Raw genomic sequence first — 19,793 nt, forward strand, 5'->3', positions numbered from 1 at the left:
TATAAATTGCAATAGAAAAGCTGTTAGTGCACGAATCAAATAATAGAGATGGTGCCTAGTTTTTAACCTCTTAATTTATATTATATTTGATTTCTCTTTTTAACCTTTTTCCAACAGAACAGAGTAGAAATAAATGATGTAGATCCTGAAGTGTTTAAAGAAATGATGAGATTTATCTATACAGGAAAAGCACCAAACCTCGATAAAATGGCTGACAATCTGTTGGCAGCTGCAGACAAAGTAAGTAATGAACATTCAGGAGGCAGTGTCAGAAAGAAATTAAATCATATCACATCATCAGGAAGAATTCTGTGACACTGATTTGCCAGGATTATAAATAATTAATTACTTTTGAAGGCCTGTCACAAATAGACACACATTTGCACAGAGAAATGCAATACAAATAGCAAATGAATGAATGAACAGCTAAATTTATTTTTGGTGGTGTTGGCAGGAGAAGTACTACGATAAACATCGAGTGCATTTTATGCTGCTCTTCAAATAGTGCTGCAAAATCTTCAACATTTACCTTAACTGGCAGACAATGCCTCAATTTAATACTCTATTTGAAGGACTTTACCGCCATCCATGCATCAATCCCTCTATTGCACTGAAATGCCTACATTATGTGCTTCGGTTGTTCATCCTTTGGGATGAAGATGATGATGTCATCATCTTGGGTGTTTGGTAGGGTTCTGGAGGGTGCTAAGTGACTATTAAGGCCAATCTGAGCCTGGAAGGTTCTGCTGCAAACAGGATAGGATACTGCAGATGATTGAGTTTTGGGCGAGCTGCTGGCTCGGGATTTCCTCCGCATGCATTTTCTCTCTGTCTCTGATATGCACTTGCTTTCGAAGGAGCCTGCACCCTTTTTTATTTGGTTGTGCTAGGACTTGGGGTCAATATCAGAACTCCAAGGCAAAACTTTCAGAATGTCCTTGTAGTGCTTCCTTTGGCTGGCGTGAGGGCGCACCCCAGACTTGAGCTCTGCACAGAAGATTTGCTTTGGTAAGCGAGTATCAGGTGTTCCGGCTATATGACCAGCCCAACCTTGTATGACTGCCTCAGTATGGTTTGGCTGCTTGATATGCCAGCATGGGTGAGCACCTCAGTGTCTGGTATTTTGTCCTGCCATCTGATCACCAGAAGCTTCTGAAGACAGCTCAAGTGAAAGTGTTTGAGCTTCTTGGCATGATGATGGTACACAGTCCAAGTCTTGTATGCATGGAGCAGAGTGGGCAGGGCTGTTGCTCTATAGACTTTCAGCTTCGTAGGCAGATTTACTCCTCTTCATTCCCAGAATAGTGTTCCTAAGTCCACAGTGAAGCTAGAGCTTTCAAATTTCTGACTCAAATGAGAATGGCACCAAAGGAGCCAAACTGGCACAGTCTAGCACAATTGCTTCTTTCCTGACAAAAGTTCTGCCCTGGAATTAAGTAGATAACAATTGCAATTGAATGAAATAATAGTGGAACTTAGTTGGGAGCAGAGCAGCAGAAGTGAGCAAAATGAATACTGCAGGATATTCTGATTAATCTGAAGATTTCCATGTTCCTTGAGGAATGTCTTTAATTGTGACAGAATATTGCGTTCTTAACTACATTTTTAAAAGCAAACTTGCACATAGACTTCCCCATACAATCTACAGAATTCAGCTCCAAAAATGGACTGTCAGCTAATGCTCTATTCATCCAGGTTTAAGGCAGGGATTTTTGTCAAGCACAAACAAGTTGTGGAAATTTGCAAATTTAAAAGTCTACAAATATACTCAAGTCTACTGTTTAATAGTTATGCACCTTATGGAATATAATAGGTTTCCTGTACCCCTTTGGCAATTTTGTGCAGTTTTGCTAATATTGAAAAAAGTGTGTTAAGACCTCGAGTGATGAAAGACTTGGGCGCTTTGGTCAGATCACAACTTGAATACTATTACAAAAGCAAAATACTGTGGATGCTGGAAATCTGAAATCTGGAGGTGGGGAAATGGTGGCGTTGTGGTAATGTCACTGGACTTGTTATCCAGATGCCCAGGCTATTGCTGTGTGGACATGGGTTCATATCCCACCACGGCAGCTGGTGGAATTTGAATTCAATTAATAAACCTGGAATATAAAGCTAGCCTCAGTATTTGAAATCCTCGTCGATTGTCACATAAACCCATCTGGCTCACTAATGTCTTTTTAGGGAAGGCAATCTGCCATCTTACCTGGTCTGGCCTACATGTGACTCCATACCTGCAGCAATGTGGTTGACTCTTAACTGCTCTCTGAAATGGTCTAGCAAGCTGCCCAGTTCATGGGGAGTTAGGGATGGGCAACAAATGTTGGCCTTGCCCACGATGCCAATATTCTATGAAAGAGTTTTAAAAAAACAAACATCAGGTCAGGCAGCATCTGTGGAGAAAGAAATAGGGTTACCATTTCAAGGTGTTGACCTTTCATCAGAACTGTAAAAGGTTAGTTGGAGGTTTTATGCAAGAACACAGGTAGGGAAAAGGGGAGGAGGTGAAAGAACCACAGGAAAGGTCTGTCGTGTGGTAGAAGGCACTAGAAATTAAATGACGATGTGTGTTTTGTCTTCCCAGTATAGCAGAGACCACATTGTGAGTAACAATACTGTTTACTTACATTGAAAGAAGTAAATGTAAAATGTTAACTCAGTTTCTTTGTCCACCGATGCCACCTGACCTGTTGACTGATTCCAGCATTATCTGTTTTCATTATTTTGAATACTGTATTAGTTTATGTTAGCAAGGCATAAGGGAAATATTCAAGGAATGGAGGCAATTTGCAATCATTTGAGTAAAGGATTTAGTTATGAGGGAAAATGAGAGAGGCTGGACCTATTTTGCATTCCATAGAGACAACTGAGAAGGGACCTTATAAAAGTATACAAGATATACTTGTTAGCAAAATTGACGCCCATGGGACTACAGGCATAGTGGCTGTGCGCATACAAAATTGGCTAAGGGACAAAAAGCATAGTGATGGGTGGTAAACAGTTGTTTTTCAGCCTGGAAAGAAGTTTGCTGTCCCCCAGGGGTTGATACTGTGTCTAGTGCTCGTTCTTTGTATGTTAACAGCCAGGAGTTGGATATCCAGGGTATAATTTCAAAATTTGCAGCTGATTAAAACTTTGGAAATTTAGTTAACAGTGCAGTAAAGTACTGCAGTAACAGGCTTAAGGAGGACGCAGACAGACTCGGGAAATGGACAGGCACATGCCAGGTGAAATTTTAAAGCAGAGAAGTGTGGAGAGATACATTTTGGTAGAAAGAATAAGGGAATACAATACATGCCCAATGATACAATTTTAAAGGGAGTGCCGGAATAGAGAGAGCTGGAAGTGTAGGTACATAATCTTTCAAGGTGACCGGACAAGTTGAAAAGGCTGTTTAAAAAGGTATATGAGAAGCTTGACTTTATAAATAGAGGCATAGAGTACAAAAGCAAGGAAGTTATGCTTAACCTTCATAAAGCATGCTGTGGTATTGTGTTCATTCTGGGCATCACACTATAGGAAGGACATCTTGGCCTTGGAGTGAGTGCAAAGGGGAATTATTAGAATGGCACCAGGGATAAAAGACTTCAGTTATGTGGAGAGACTAGAAAAACTGGTGGTGTTTTTTTTTTGAGCAGAAAAGGTTAAGGTGAGATTTGATAGAGGTATTCAAAATGTTGAAGGGTTTTGATATAGTAAGTAAAGAGAATCTGTATTCGGTGGCAAAGGGTTCAGAAACTAGAAGATGCAGATTTAAGGTAATTGGCAAAACAATCAGATGCTGAGGAAGAAAAATTTGCAGTAAGTTGTAATGATCTGGGGCGAAAGGGATCAAAAGGTATGGAGAGAAAGCGGGAGCAGGCTATTGAGTTGGATGATCAGCCATGATCATAATGAATGGCGGAGCAGGCTCGAAGGGCCGAATGGCCTACTCCTCCTAGTTTCTATGTTTGTATGACCTGGAATGTACCATGGCCAGAAATTGCCAGAAAAAACAACAGATCTGAGGATTGGGAGCAGTTTAGAATTCAGCAAAGGAGGACCAAGGGATTGATTAAGAAGGGGAAAATAGAGTATGAGAGTAAGCTTGCAGGGAACATAAAAACTGACTGTAAAAGTTTCTATAGGTATGTGAAGAGAAAAAGATTGGTGAAGACAAATGTAGGTCCCTTACAGTCAGAAACAGGGGAATTTATAATGGAGAACAAAGAAATGGCTGACCAACTAAATACATACTTTGGTTCTGTCTTCACAAAGGAGGACACAAAGAACATACCAGAAATGTTGGGGAACACAGGGTTTAGTGAGAGGGAGGAACTGAAAGAAATCAGTATTAATAGGGAAATGGTGTTGGGGAAATTGATGGGATTGAAGGCCGATAAATCCCCAGGGCCTGATAATCTACATCCCAGAGTACTTAAGGAAGTAGCCCTAGAAATAGTGGATGCATTGGTGGTCATCTTCTGAGATTCTATAGACTCTGGAACAGTTCCTACAGATTGGAGGGTAGCTAATGTAACCCCACTATTTAAAAAGATAAGAAGAGAGAAAACAGGAAATTATAGACCAGTCAGCCTGACGTCGGTAGTGGAGAAAATTCTAAAGTCCATTATAAAAGATTTAATAGCTGAGCAATTGGAAAACAGTGGCAGAATCGGACAGAGTCAGCATGGATTTACGAAAGGGAAATCATGCTTGACAAATCAGGAATTTTTCGAGGATGTAACTATTAGAGTTGATGAGGGGGAGCCAGTGGATGTGGTTTTTTGAACTTTCAGAAGGCTTTCGACAAAGTCGCACATAAGAGATTAACGTGTAAAATTAAAGTGCAAGTGATTGGGCGTAGTGTATTGAGATGGATAGAAAACTGGTTGGCAGACAGGAAATAAAGAGTAGGAATAAACGGGTCTTTTTCCAAATGGCAGGCAGTGACTAGTGGGGTACCGCAGGGATCGGTGCTGGGACCCCAGCTATTCACAATATATATTAATGATTTAGATGAGGGAACTAAATGTAACATCTCCAGATTTGCAGATGACACAAACTGGGTGGGAGGGTGGGCTATGAGGAGAATGCAGAAGATGCTTCAGTGTGATTTGTACAAGCTGTGGGCAAATGCTTGGCAGATACAGTATAATGTGGATAAATGTGAGGTTATCCACTTTGGTAGCAAAAACAGGAAGGCAGATTATTATCTGAATGGCTATAAATTGAAAGAGGGGGACGTGCAACGAGACCTGGGTGTCCTCGTACACCAGTCGCTGAAGGTAAGCATGCAGGTGCAGCAGGTGGTAAAGAAGGCAAATGGTATGTTGGCCTTCATAGCAAGAGGATTCGAGTACAGGAGCAGGGATGTCTTGCTGCATTTATACAGGGCCTTGGTGAGACCACACCTAGTGTATTGTGTGCAGTTTTGGTCTCCTTATCCAAGGAAGGATGTTCTTGCTATAGAGGGAGTGCAGCGAAGGTCTACCCGACTGATTCCTGGGATGGTGGGACTGACATATAAGGAGAGATTGAGTTGGTTAAGATTACATTCGTTGGAGTTCAGAAGAATGAGGGGGGATCTCATGGAAACCTATAAAATTCTAACAGGACTAGACAGGGTAGATACAGGAAGGATGTTCCCGATGGTGGGGAGTCACAGTCTGAGGATACGGGGTAGACCATTTAGGACTGAGATGAGGAGAAATTTCTTCACCCAGAGAGTGGTGAGCCTGTGGAATTCACTATCACAGAAAATAGTTGAGGCCAAAATATTGGATGTTTTCAAGAAGGAGTTAGATATAGCTCTTGGGTCGAAAGGGATCAAAGGATATGGGGAGAAAGCGGGAGCAGGCTATTGACTTGGATGATCAGCCATGATCATGATGAATGGCAGAGCAGGCTCGAAGAGCTGAATGGCCTCCTGCTCCTATTTTCTACGTTTCTATGTACTGCTTTAAAAGGGCATTGGAAGCAGATTCAATCATTTCAAAAGAAAATTAAGTTGAATACTTGAAAGAAACTTCTGCTGGGCTATGGGGGAATGGGACTAAGTGGAAAGTTCTTAAGAGTATATAGAAGCACAGTGGACCCAATGACAACCACCTGTGTTCTATGATATTAAATGGCATAGGGTAGGTTGATCTGGGGTATCTTTTAAAGGTATGCTTGGACTCTTGGACAAAGGGAATTAAATGTCTCCACGTAAATTGGGATAAAACGTTGAAAGGTTTTTCTTGTAGAGTAGTGGAAGCAACAGCCTAAAACTTACTGAAAAGACAGTTACTGCCATGATGGGGAACGTGCACCTTTTGTCTAAGCACTTAATCAAATCTACAGCCAATAATAGATGTTTTTAAATTGCCATTTGCCAATTTTGTGAGGTAATCAAGATTCTCCTCCTTCCAGTACATAAAGGATTGTCTAAAGGTTGATTGTCTAAAGGTTGTGTAAAGAAAGAGTATTTGTAAAGAAACCTTGTGTCGTAGCCTCTCAGTAGAAAATGTTGCAGCAATTCTCATTCTTACAGATATGCACTGTGCAGCGAAGGTTGGCTTTTGCCATTTTTAAGATAAATTCGCCCTATTTAAAGTTATCCAAGATAAGTACACAAATTCCTGTTATATTCCATTCGCATGATTTGAGCTGACTTTTCACATGAAAGCTAACGTATTGTTATACAGTCAATTCCCGCTGTTCACGGCCTCTTCTATCGCGAATTTGTTTACCCGCGCGAAAGTGTTTGTACACCCGATCGCGGTTCGCAACCCCAAATCTTCACTCATCCGTGATTTAACATTTAAAACTTCTCATCTAAAGATATGTTGGTCCCGAAATAATTAAAAGAATTAGAGGCCGTAAAAAACGAGGTTTCCATGTTGTCTTTCCCACGTAGAAAGTGCACACTGCGTATGTGCCGTCTCTAACTGCACGTGGTTTGCTGTGATTTCCAAGGTACAGTAACTCCCGAAAGTACAGCACTTTCCTAAAAATCAATGTCAGAGCTAAGCAGAAAACGTCCCAGGAGAGTGATGACACTTGAACAAAAAGCCACAATGGAGTGAAAAATAGTGCAAGTGCCACGATGTTGGCCAGGGAATACCCTGTTAATGAATCCACAATCAGGTACATTAGGCAGTCTGAAAAAAAAAGGGCCACTGGTAGTCATACTGCCAGGTTAACTTTTGTGAGTAGGAGAGATCCACACTTAGGGAAATGGAGAAGTTACTCAATGTGTGGATAGAGCACCAGCATCAAAGGAGGACCCCAGTTACTGGTCCAATCATTCGAAATAAGGCACTTGAATTGTACCAGCACATAAAGAGTAGTAAGGAGGGTAGTGCTGGTGTCACTGGTGACAATGAAGGTGGTGCAGAAGGTGCCTCTCCTTTGACTTCCAAGGGATTCTCAGCCAGCACAGGATGGTTTGATCGCTTTAAAATGCGTTTCAGGCTGCAAAATGTGAATTTGGTGGGGGAGGCTGCTTCAGCTGACCATGCAGCGGCAGGACAGTTTCCCAAGATGCTGCAGGAATACATTGAGGAGAGAGGCTACCAGGCAGAGCAGGTCTTCAACACAGACAAAACTGGCCAGTTCTGGAAGAAGATGCCAAATAGGACCTATATATCAAAAAAAGAAAAGACAGCTCCTGGCTTTAAAGCTGCACAAGGACAGGCTGACACTTCAGCCACATTGGCACATAGTAGGTTTTAAATGTAAACCAATGTTGGTTTATAGGTCAGAAAACCCTCAAACTTTTAACGGGAAAAATAAACCTCATTAGTCCAAATCATCATTTGGAAGGCAACAACAACGCCTGGGTTACACCAGTAGTATTTGAAGACTGGTTTGCCAGTTGCTTTCTGCCAGAGGTGAGGAATTATCTGAGGGAAAAGAACCTGCCTTTCAAGGTCCTACTAATTCTCGATAATGCACCTGGGCATCTGCACTCTCTTGCAGAGAGCCATCCAGATGTTAACATTTTGCTTTTACCCCAAATGTGACCTCACCGGGGGTCATTGCCTCATTCAAGGCTTACTTCACCTGACAGAGGTTCAGCCACATCCTGCATCTTTCTGGAAGCAGGCCTTTCAACCATAGACTGTGATTACTGGAAGGAATTCAATATCCTCATATCATTAGGCATATTTAAGAACTCATGGGATGAAGTTAGAGCTTCAGCCATAAATGCCTGCTGGAAAAAAGGTTTGGCCTGAGGCTGTGAATGATTTCACAGGCTTCCCCAATATGGATGCTGAAGTGGCCAGGATTGTTGACTTGGCAAACAAGTTGGAGGGGAAGGTTTTGAAGGCCTGACCACAGATGAAGTGGATGAGCTGCTTCAATCTCATGAAGAGGAATTCTCTACGTAAGAATTGGTTGAACTAATGAAATTTAATGGAACTAAACAGGTGCGGGAAGAAGGGTCTAAGAAGGCTCAATTCACACACAAGATGATGGCAGATCTCATAATATCAGCTGAAGATTTGAAAAAACAGATGACATACCATGTTACAAGCATGGAAAAAAGAATTGTCTTTTGTAGAGCGATTGACACTGCTGTTATCCTTACCAAGAACTTACAAAATTGTAAAGGAAAAGGCAAAGCAGTCAACAATAACATTGTACTTTTCAGCCACTTCACCCCCCTCCCTTTACCTCCACTCACCTCCACTCTCAAGTACACTACTGTACTGTAATTTGTACTATGCGTAATTGACAAATTGTATATTGTTCTTGTCGTCTTGCATTGGCAAACAATTTCTGCAGTAAAATTGTCTTGAATTTACTCAAACACATATGTTTTTATTGCCTCTTTTTCTTTAAAAATATCAAATTTTGGGCTGGCTGGAACCTATCTCATTCACTCCCATTACAAATTCGCCCTTCGTGAGATTTCACAGGAACATAACCCCCATGAACAGCAGTACTTTACTGTAGTTGTGAATACATCATGGGATGACGGTGTATTTTGAGAAAAAGGAGGGAACACTGACCAAGTAATTGAATGGTAATTGGTAATTATCTTACTTGAGCCATTTTTATCCTGACCTTCAGTAGATAGATAGCTTTGTCATTTTTGTTTATGCTGAGAAATAGGGCCCAATTTTAACCTATTCAAAACCCATTCACTTGCACGCGGTTAAAATTATGCACTTAATGTGACATCACTTTTCAAAACTTTTTAAGTCACTTTTTGTCAACATTTGATTCATTAGTAAGAAAGATATTTTTGGTTGGGACAAGGTTCTGCTGTTACCTTTTATTTTAAACTGTTTTAGGAAGGAAGGTTCACTTGCACAACTAGTGAGCATGTTAGTGTAGAACAAATCTAAAGCCAGTATGTTTCTTATCAACAGTTGCCAGTTTTGTGAAGTAATCAATATTTTTTGCTCCCCTGCAGTACGCACTAGATCGTCTAAAGGTTATGTGTGAAGAAACCTTGTGTAGTAACCTCTCAGTTGAAAATGTTGCAGAAATTCTCATTCTTGCAGATTTGCACAGTGCAGAGCAGCTGAAAGCACAAGCAATAGACTTCATTAACAGGCAAGTGTCATAACTTTCAGTCATTTGAACTGCTTTATTCAAAAAGGGAAGGAGACCAAAGCAGGAAACTATAGGCCAGTTAGCTTGACATCTGTCATCGGGAAAATGTTAGAAGCTATTATTAAAAACAATATAACAGGGAACTTAGATAAATTCAAAAGTAATCAGAGAGAGTAAACATGGTTTTGTGAAAGGGAAATCTTGTTTAACCAATTTATTGGAGTTCTTTGAGGAAGAAGGGGTGGATGTGCTGCACTTAGATTTTCAGAAGGCATTTGATAAGGTGCCTCATCAAAGGTTGTTGCGGAAAATAAAAGCTCATGGTGCAGGGGGTAACATATTGGCATGGATAGAAGATTGGCTAGCTAACAGGAAACAATAGGCATAAATGGCTCGTTTTCTCATTGGCAAGATGTGACAAATGGTATGCCACAGGAATCAGTGCTGGGACCTCAACTCTTTATAATTTATATAAATGATTTTGATGAAGGGACCAATGGTATGGTTGCTAAATTTGCTGAAGACACAAAAACAGGTAGGAAAGTAAGTTGTGCAAAGGACATAAGGAGGCTACAAAAGGATATAGATAGGTTAGGTGAATGGACACAGATCTGGCAAATAGGAGAAAATATGAAGTTGTCCATTTTGGCAGGACGAATAAAAGAGAAGCATATTATCTAAACGGTGAGAGATTGCAAAGCTCTGAGATGCAGGGGATCTGGTGTCCTAGCACATGAATCACAAAAGGCTAGTCTGCAGGTACAGCAAGTAATTAGCAAAGCTAATAGAATGTTATTGTTTATTGCGAGGGCAATTGAATACAAGAGTAGCGAGGTTATGCTTCACTTATACAAGGTATTGGTAAGACCACATCTGGAGTACTGTGTATGGTATTGGTCTCCTTATTTAAAGAAACATCTAAATGCATTAGAAGCAGTTCAGAGAAGGTTTACTAGATTAATACCAGGAATGGGCATGTTGTCTAATAAGGAAAGGCTGGACAGGCAAGCTTGTATCCACTAGAGTTAGAGGAGTGAGAGGTGACTTGATTGAAACATATAAGAATCTGAGGGAACTTGACAGGGGAGATGTGGAATGGATGTTTCCACTTGTGGGAGAATTTAGAACCTGACATTGCTGTTTCAAAATAAGGGGCTGCCCATTTAGACAGAGGTGACGAGAATTGTTTTTATATGAGGGTTGTGAGACATTGGAATTCTCTTCCTCAAAAAGGCAGTTGAGGCAGAGTGCTTGAATGTCTTTAAGGCAAAGGTGGATAGATTCTTGATAAGCAAAGGGGGGGGTGAAAGGATATCAGGGGTAGCCAAAAATATGACGTTGATGTTAAAATCAAATCAGCCATGATCTTATTGAATGGCGGAGCAATCTCAAAGGGCTGAATGGCCTACTCCAACTCTTAGTTCGTATGAAATCTTGGCTGCCAAACCTATCTTTTGAGTTTGTGATGCTGAATCTTTTTATTTTCTGTTACTATTTTTCCATCACAGGTGCAGTGTTCTCCGACAACTTGGGTGTAAGGATGGAAAAAACTGGAGTAACAAGTAAGTAAAGTGGAAAAGTTAAAAAGACTGGTTATTGGATTTGGTTTTTGAGGTTTACTATCATGCATTTTGTAGCCACATTTGTATATCACTGTCTAATCTGAGAGTAGCTTATGTTCTTATAAAGGGACAGATAAGTACAAAACAATTTAAGACCTGCAAAGTAGCCAGCACTACTTTCGTCATATGACTCTGCAGAGAGCAAAGAAGGGCTTCAAAGTTTTGCCATCTCTCAGATTGCAAATAGATTTAGAAAGTTTTTTTAAGTGATGTAAAAAGCATTTATAGAAGCCACTCTTTTTTTCATTCCGCCCATGCTACATTATGATTATTTATAAATATAACAGCCATTTTAGATCACTTTTCCATGTAATTTTTGTATAACTTTTGTTCTTGGTCATGAAGGAAATAGTTTCTTTTTTCAATTTTACTGTTCCTAGTGCACTGGAGTCCAATTATTCAATCCCATTATTACATAGCTGTGTTGTGCAGTAACATGGAAAAGTTTTGAATATTGTAAATATGACTAAGAAACGTACAAGATGTCACAAGGCACAGAATAATTGCTATGCATGCATGGATTTGTTTAAGGCCTATTTTTGAACTTAGAAATAAAAGATTTGTTGATTCAGTACTGTATAAATGCCTATGTAACACTATTTACCTTGGTTTTAATTGTGAATATATATAATTTTATATTCCCAAAAATCTTGCAGTAAATTTGTGCAACTTTGTTCTAGCTTCACTGCAAACTAAAGCTATGCATTGGAATTTTATTTTGTGATGTTTGACTTGCCCTTTTAAAAGTACAATTTTAAAAGTTGAAAACTCCCATATTTCTTTACAATAAATATTTCTGCTAGCACTCTTTCACATGCACAAAGAATGTATACTGCAATTTCGGTTTTAATAAATCAGGAAATCTTTATTTTTAAATATTGGCAGATACCTGATGTAACATTATAATCCAATACTAACAGATTCTAGAGTTCCTTTTAAAATGTGCTATAGTTTTAAGATTTTGGAAATCTTAAATAAAATCAGAAATTGCTGGAAACACTCAGCAGGTCTAGCAGCATCTATGGAAAGAAAAAGAAAGTTATTGTTTCAGGTCGGTGGTCTTTCATGAGAACTGGGAAAAGTTAGAAATGTGATAGGTTTTAACCAAGTGAAAGTGGTGGGGCAGGAAGTGTGGGAAACGGAACAAAAAGGTTAGGCCTGTGATAAGATGGAAGACAGCATAGATTAAATGATGAAAGTGCTCAAAGTGCAAGGCCAAAGAGAGAGGTAATGGGACAGGCAAACAAAAGACATATCTAGAGGAGGTATGAATGGCTGAATCATGAACATCTGCTGTCTTAAAGAACAGAAATAGAAAAATGAGAAAAAAAAACCAAGGGAAAAGGAAATAAAATGGGGGATAGTGGTTATGATCTGAAATTGTTTAACTCAATCTAGAATCTGGAAGGCTGTAAAGTGCTTAATCAAAAGATGAGGTAATGTTCCTTGAGCTTACATTGAGCTTCAATGGAACACCATAGGAGGCCGAGAGCAGAGAGGTCATAGTGGGAGCAAATTGGAGAACTATATTGACGGGCAGAAGCTTGGGACCATGTTTGTGGACTGAACAAAGCATGACCCCCCCAAGCTTCCTGTTGCCTATTATTTTAGTTTTCCACCTTGCTCCCTGCCCTCTGCCTCCTCCAGTGTTACAATGAAGCTCAAGGAACCTCATCTTTTGAGTAGGCACTTTACAGCCTTCTGAACTCAGATCATAACCATGCCCCCATTTTATTTCCTGGAAAAACTCAGCAGGTCTGGCAGCATCGGTGGAGAAGAAAAGAGTCGACGTTTCGGGTCCACACGACCCTTCAACAGAACTGAAGTATAGTTAGGAGAGGGGTGAAATATAAGTTGGTTTAAGGTGGGGGGCGGAGGGAGAGAAGTTGAGGGTGGGGTGGTTGTAGGGACAAGCAAGCAGTGATAGGAGCAGATAATCAAAAGATGTCACAGACAAAAGGATCAAAGAGGTGTTGAAGGTGGTGATATTATCTAAGAAAAGTGCTAATTAAGAATGGATGGCAGGACACTCAAGGTACAGCTCTAGTATTTAAAAATCTACAACTAATACCTTGTCAATCTTTCCACCCCACCCCCACTAGAGCTGTACCTTGAGTGTCCTGCCATCCATTCTTAATTAGCACTTTTCTTAGATAATATCACCACCTTCAACACCTCTTTGATCCTTTTGTCTGTGACATCTTTTGATTATCTGCTCCTATCACTGCTTGCTTGTCCCTACAACCACCCCACCCTCAACTTCTCTCCCCCCGTCCCCCACCTTAAACCAGCTTATATTTCACCCCTCTCCTAACTATACTTCAGTTCTGTTGAGGGGTCATGTGGACCCGAAACGTCGACTCTTTTCTTCTCCACCGATGCTGCCAGACCTGCTGAGTTTTTCCAGGTAATTCTGTTTTTGTTTTGGATTTCCAGCATCCGCAGTAGTTTTTTGTTTTTACCCCCATTTTATTTCCTTTTTCTATGCTGATTTTTAATTTTAACATTTCAGATTGATGACCTTTCGTCAAGAGCTGGGAAAAAGTAGAGATCTAATAGGTGTAAGCAAGTGATGATTTTTGTTTTTCTCTTTTCTTTCCCCTTTTGTTTTGCTTTAATGATCCTGACGTTCACACCTCCCTGTTGGCACACTTTTTTAAACTTGTCCCATTACTTTGACCTTGCACAATGAACTTTTTTTGTTATTTAATTTCTATTGCCTTCCACCCTACCAAAGATCTTCACTTTTGTTAATTTTCCCACCCCTCCCCCACTTGCTTACACCTATTAGATCTCTACTTTTTCCCAGCTCTTGACGAAAGGTCATCAATCTGAAATGTTAACCTTGTTTTTCTCTCCAGAAGTTCTGCCTGACCTGCAGAGTATTTCCAGCAGTTTCTGTTTTTAAATACAGAGTGCCTCACCTATGATAATCTTGATAAAGTACCATTTAAGATCTAAAAGAGAGATAAATCTACTCCCACAAAAATGTTAAAACCTATTTATACACTTAGTTATGTCAATGGTCTGGATTTTCTGCTTGACTAAACAGTTTCCCCTCACAATTTGGCCACATCCACATAACTGGTGCAAAAGCTCATGGAATTTTAAACACATTACGTTAGCGCAACTTCAGTTTCCCCCATCTTTTGCAATAGTTTTAGAACCATCACGTTAGAAGCAGACCCCACCCACAAAACTGGCCGCATCCCCAGATAAAATGAATAACTTGGGGAATTTCCACTAATTGCACTTGTTTGAGGGTGCTCCAAAAATTAAGTTGGACCTTCTGGACGTGAGGACACTAATAGGTATGTGTTAAAAGGTTTTAAGAACATAAAAAATAGGAACAGGAGTAGACCATACGGCCCCTCGAACCTGCTCCGCCATTCAGTAAGATCATGGCTGATCATCTTGTGTTTCGATTTCCACATTCCCATCTACCTCTGATAACCTTTGATTCCCTTGCCTAACAAGAATCTACCTACCTTTGCCTTAAAAATATTCAATGACCCCGCCTCCACTGCCTTCTGAGACAGAGTGTTCCAAAGTTGCACAACCCTCAGAGAAAATTTCTCCTCATCTCTGTCCTAAAAGGCGACTCCTAGTTCTGGACTCATCCACAGGAGGAAACATCCTTTCAAAGCCCACCTTGTCAAGGCTGTTCAGGATCTTGTATACTTCAATCAAATCTCCCCTCACTCTTCTAAACTTTTGAATGTTTAATTTGCTATTGAATTGACTACAGTCCCCCAATCTAACTACAAAAGTCTTGTATGTTTTTACAAGTAATTTTCAGTAATTTAAAACTTATGAATGATGGATTAGCACTCATTTAAAATGCTTATTTTTCAGAAACTAATTTTTGGTTGCACTGATTAAACGTTATGTTACCACCTTTTAAATATATCATTTTTAAAGAAATATCTATTTTTTAAAAATTACATTTTAAGACTCCTGAATTTGCTGATTCAAGTCAGATTTTGTATTTGGCGATATGCAGATGAGTTTGAGTGGAAACTTGGGGAGGAAGGCAGAGTGAAGCACTTTTCACAAAGGCCGCAGTTTGCGCTAGAATTGGCAATTGCCCGGAAAGCAGAAAGTCTGCAGCAATGTGTTAGTTTTTGAATGGTGGAGACTGAAATATAAATTATGCCGAAGTCAACACATGTAAACACTAGGCATAGTGGTATTGTCACTGGACGCCTAATCCAGATACCGAGGGTAATGCTCTGGGGACCACGGCAGATGGCGAAATTTGAATTTAATAAAAAAAAAATCTGAAATTAAAAGTCAAGTGACCATGAATCCATTGTCGATTGTCGTAAAAACCCATCTGGTTCACTAATGCCCTATGGGGAAGAAAACCTGCTGTCCTCACCTAGTCTGGCCTACACGTGACTCCACACCCACAGCAATCTGTTTAACTTCTAAATGCCCTCTGAAATGGCCTAGCAAGCCACTCAGTTCTCATGGGCAATTAGGGACGGGCAATAAATGCGGGCCTAGCCAGCAATGCCCATGTCCCATGAACAAATAAAAAAATTAAGTAGTTTAGCTACATTCCATTTCCAGAAGATACATAAAAATTAAGTATAAAGGCTTGAAGAATGGGCAAGATGTAACTGCTTCAGCACATTCAGCTTGCTTTTCTGTTCAATGGTTGAGAGGATGAGTTGAAATCCACTTGGAGTAGGGGGAAGATTGGCCTTTTACAGTTCAAAGAAGGATTGGAAGAATGCACAAAGAAAGACCAAGAATCTAGGAACAGCCAGAAGGGGTGAGGGTAAATAAAATGGTGGGTACATAAGAAGAAGGAATGATTTGGGAAACAATGCTATGAAGAAATAGAGAATTTTCCCCAACATCAGCTAGTTAGATTTTGCTTAAATCCACTAGAAAATCTGCTGATTTTAGCCACGGAAAAAAAATTTAAATGTGCATGTTAACGGACCCAAAATGAAACTTGGCCACCTAAAATGATCCCTCGATAATGATAAAATCATTGTGTTTGTTGGTTTATAAATATAAATAACAATAATAGGTATTGACACTTGAATACAAATTATTATGAATATTACAGATGATGATTAGTCTGATGAACTTTATCACTTGACTTATTTGCAGCCATGCCACAGATGTGATGGAGACAGAAGGCTGGAAGTCGATGATCCACTCCCACCCTCATTTAGTTGCAGAGGCCTTCCGAGCTTTGGCGACTGCACAGTGCCCACCGTTTGGTATTCCACGCAAACGGTTAAAACAGTCATAATTGCGCTAGAGGACTCTAGGTACTAATCTCGCTACTGACTCTTTGCGTAAAGGTATTTCTGCCTTGCACCCATACAGGATGACGTCCTCATCATTTGCATACAGAGGTCACACCTGAACTTTAACCGTCTTTAATTGCTCTGCTGAAGGATGTGTTCCAGTATGGTCTTCAGCTTTAAATTAGTTTACATGCTTTTCTCTCAGCCACTTAAACAGCCTTAAATGATTTTCATCCTTCCTGTTCAGTTCACATATTTTTTTAAGTTTCTTTTAATTTTTTTAAATTAATGTGTGCCTTGTCATTAGACTAGGCTGTGCAGAATTGCATTAGCAACCATAATGCAGAGCCTTCTATTGAATAGTTGGGAAACATAAAATAAGCCTTTAATACCTTTATGTATATCCTCCATCCAAAATTAAGATTGATTTTCAAGGAAATTAATCATTAATCTATCTAACCTTAATTGGCCGGAGATTAGAGCAGTAAACTATATCTGCAATCACCCTTCACTCTTGCATGTGAATTGTTGAATCTTCTCGACCCAGGTTTGTATTATGGATGCTGTTGAAATTCTGTGTTGCAGCCTGAAAGGGATGTACCATTCAATAGCACATGTCCTTAATGGGCCAGTGGTATATGAAGTACATGGTTGGTTTGTGAACCACCATTTTCTTTTTCAGTGTTTGTATACCTTGTTTACAGTTTGGAATTTCTACTGTACAGATTTTTTTTTGAGGGTTAAATTCACATTTTTGGCATAAATGTTAAAGACCTTTGTTACAATTGTGTGAAAATGGTTTGTAATGTTCAGCAACCTTCTAGAACTTGAGATCACATCATAGCTAAAGTCAAAACACTATAACTTTATGATACCGATGGACCCAAAACAATGGAATAGTTCAATGGAACCTCAGCGCAACACTGCTAAACTTGAATAATGGAAGAGCATATCTGAAGACTATCCATTTGAAACTCCTAATAAAGATATTAAGACACCGAAGGTCACGTGATCAAATTAGTTTTCCCAAATATGCTTACGATGATTCTATCCCTTTAACAATTAAAAGAAATTTCTTGCCAATTTTCTCCTCCACCCTTGTCTCCTGAAGGCGCTGATTCTTTGGGATCCAGTTCCAGGGCGCCGGTCGCCCTCCAGTATCTCATCCAAATGGCTGTTATTCACGTGTGAGTGTCATACGGGTATTTAACCGCAGGGGACATCACAGAGAAGCCTAATGCTATCCTCACCTGACATCCACACGTGCACTTCCAGTGGGGCTGTTGGATAGCGATCAGATGTGAGAACCCTGAGTGATTTTCCATTTCCCTACCCCAGCATGCGCTTAGACCATTGAAGCATCCTTTCTGATGCCCCAGCTAAGATCACTGAACTCAGCACAGACTAGGGATCAAAACTGCGATCTTCCAGCTGCTCACTGGATAAACATGCTGAGCCACCGGGGACGGTATCCCTTTTAAGAATGAATAGGTATTGTTATCAAGTCATTTGTCTGAGACACTGTGCTAAGGTAACACTGTAGATTTTGTAGAAAACTCCAAGTTTCTGGACAATGATTTTGCAATGCCACAAATTGACGTTACATGGCAATTGATTTGCTTATGTTTTGCTATTTTATTTATTATGCATCAATATATTTCATAAAGCTTATGTTAGGTTAAAGAAACTTTGTAAGACTTTATAAATGCAATTGAATGCACTAATTTGTATCAGCGTTCATTTCTGTAGACTATTGTTTTGTGAAAATCATTTTTTTGTTAGACAAGAGAACTCAAATATTTTTTAAAATGGAAGTTAAAGAAGCTGATGGGTTTAAGTTATCAATGTATCTGTTTACTGTCATATCACAAATTCAAAGTATGGTTGCATGAACTACACACCATTAAAATTTGAATAAAAAACTTAAAATGAGTTTTGAAATGGTTGTTTAAAAGTAATTGACATTAATGTTTAATGCTTCTGCTGAGCAGTTTGAATACAATAATCTGTTTTAAATTAGTAAAACATATTTTGTACTTATTTGCTGAAGTGGTTATTTCAGGCATATCAAAATGAAATAATGTTGCTTTCTAATATTTTTATTCCTAATCACATAACTACTACTACTCTCCACCCCATCCCTTTCATCTGAGAGAACAACAATATTCTGGGCTGTGGATTGCTCCATGGTTGACAGTGGTACAACACTGCCAGATGGGAGTTATCTTCATGTAGGGCAGAACATCGGTCATCCATTTTGAGTTCCTTTCTTTCGTCATTTCTTATTCCCAGCTCAAAAAGAGGTGCTCCATCTAGTGACTGAGCCAAGAACTGACAACTTTCCCAATTGCAAGTAAGCAAATTCCAGAGACTAGCGGCTTGATTTTGAAAGGGGTTGGTGCACCATCAGATTCTGGAAGCATGCAGGCTCTGTCAATCCTAATTGCAGGGCCTGCTGGCAGTCCGCCCAAAGATAGAAAGTGGGAGCAGGAAATGGCAGCAAAGGCTGCAGTCAAAGGCCCGTGGAAATGGTCAGTGGAAGCAAAGACTCTAATCGATTGGGGGGCCAGAGGAGACAGCGATCGGGAGAAGGCCAGGCTAGGAAGACTCGGACTCTTGGGGAGTATTCCTGTCCTACCTGGTCCAAAAGGAGTTCTGAGAAAAATAATTTTGAAAAAAATTATCTTGGATTTCTTTTGGCTATTTGGCACCTCCCACCTTGCTTTTGTTCCTGTACTGTAGACAGCGCAAGACTCTCCAAAACTTGCAGTAAAGGTTTTGTTTTGATGCCAATGATATCAGGCTGCCACTCTTGAATATTAAGTTGACTCCTGCCTGCTTTTAGTAGGATCCTTGATGCTGCCATAAGTCACCGTCATAACCGTTTATGGAGGCTGGGAATATGGCGAATTGGAGCCAGAAGCTAGAATTTTCTAATTTTAATCCCTCCTGCACACTGCTGTCATTGGGCAAAGGAGGGGTTAAAAATTTGGCCTGGGTTTCAAACCATGGCCACTTTAATTTGGCCACCTTATTTGGCACTCTAGTTACTGCTAGAGCTTACCAGTCTATTCAGTGTTGTGTGATTGGTTGTTTTCTTTCTAAAGAGGTTCTATTGTGATTGCTAATTAAAATTAAACTTGTGAAATATTCCTCGTTGCGTTGTTATTATGCTCAAGTTCAATAATGTTTAAAAATAGTGTGAATGATGAAAATCAACATTGAAAGACTTCTTCTATTTACAAACAACGTTATAAACTCTGATCAAATATTTGTTTCCCTCAATTAATTTTGTAATTTTCTAAGGTGGAAAGACCTTACTTCAAAAACAAGTAGACTGCCAAAGAAATTCCTATCCCCTCATTGCGAC

The 19,793-nt window shown here is 39.8% G+C and overlaps 1 protein-coding gene across 9 annotated transcripts in view; it reads left to right on the forward strand.

Annotated features, from left to right (window-relative positions):
• spopla (speckle type BTB/POZ protein like a) overlaps positions 1 to 19,573 on the forward strand; it is a 237,044-nt gene extending 217,471 nt beyond the window's left edge. For all 9 annotated transcript variants that reach the window (XM_078552488.1, XM_078552485.1, XM_078552482.1 and 6 more), the window contains 4 exons: positions 118 to 240; positions 9,389 to 9,531; positions 11,040 to 11,093; positions 16,281 to 19,573. In XM_078552488.1, coding sequence (XP_078408614.1) covers positions 118 to 240; positions 9,389 to 9,531; positions 11,040 to 11,093; positions 16,281 to 16,425 — 465 coding nt within the window. In that variant the 3' untranslated portion in view covers positions 16,426 to 19,573. The remainder of the gene's footprint in view (positions 1 to 117; positions 241 to 9,388; positions 9,532 to 11,039; positions 11,094 to 16,280) is intronic.
• Positions 19,574 to 19,793: the final 220 nt, after the last annotated feature.

This window comes from Cetorhinus maximus, chromosome 11 (assembly GCF_964194155.1).
Source record: "Cetorhinus maximus chromosome 11, sCetMax3.hap1.1, whole genome shotgun sequence".
NCBI classification, from domain to species: Eukaryota; Metazoa; Chordata; class Chondrichthyes; order Lamniformes; family Cetorhinidae; genus Cetorhinus; species Cetorhinus maximus.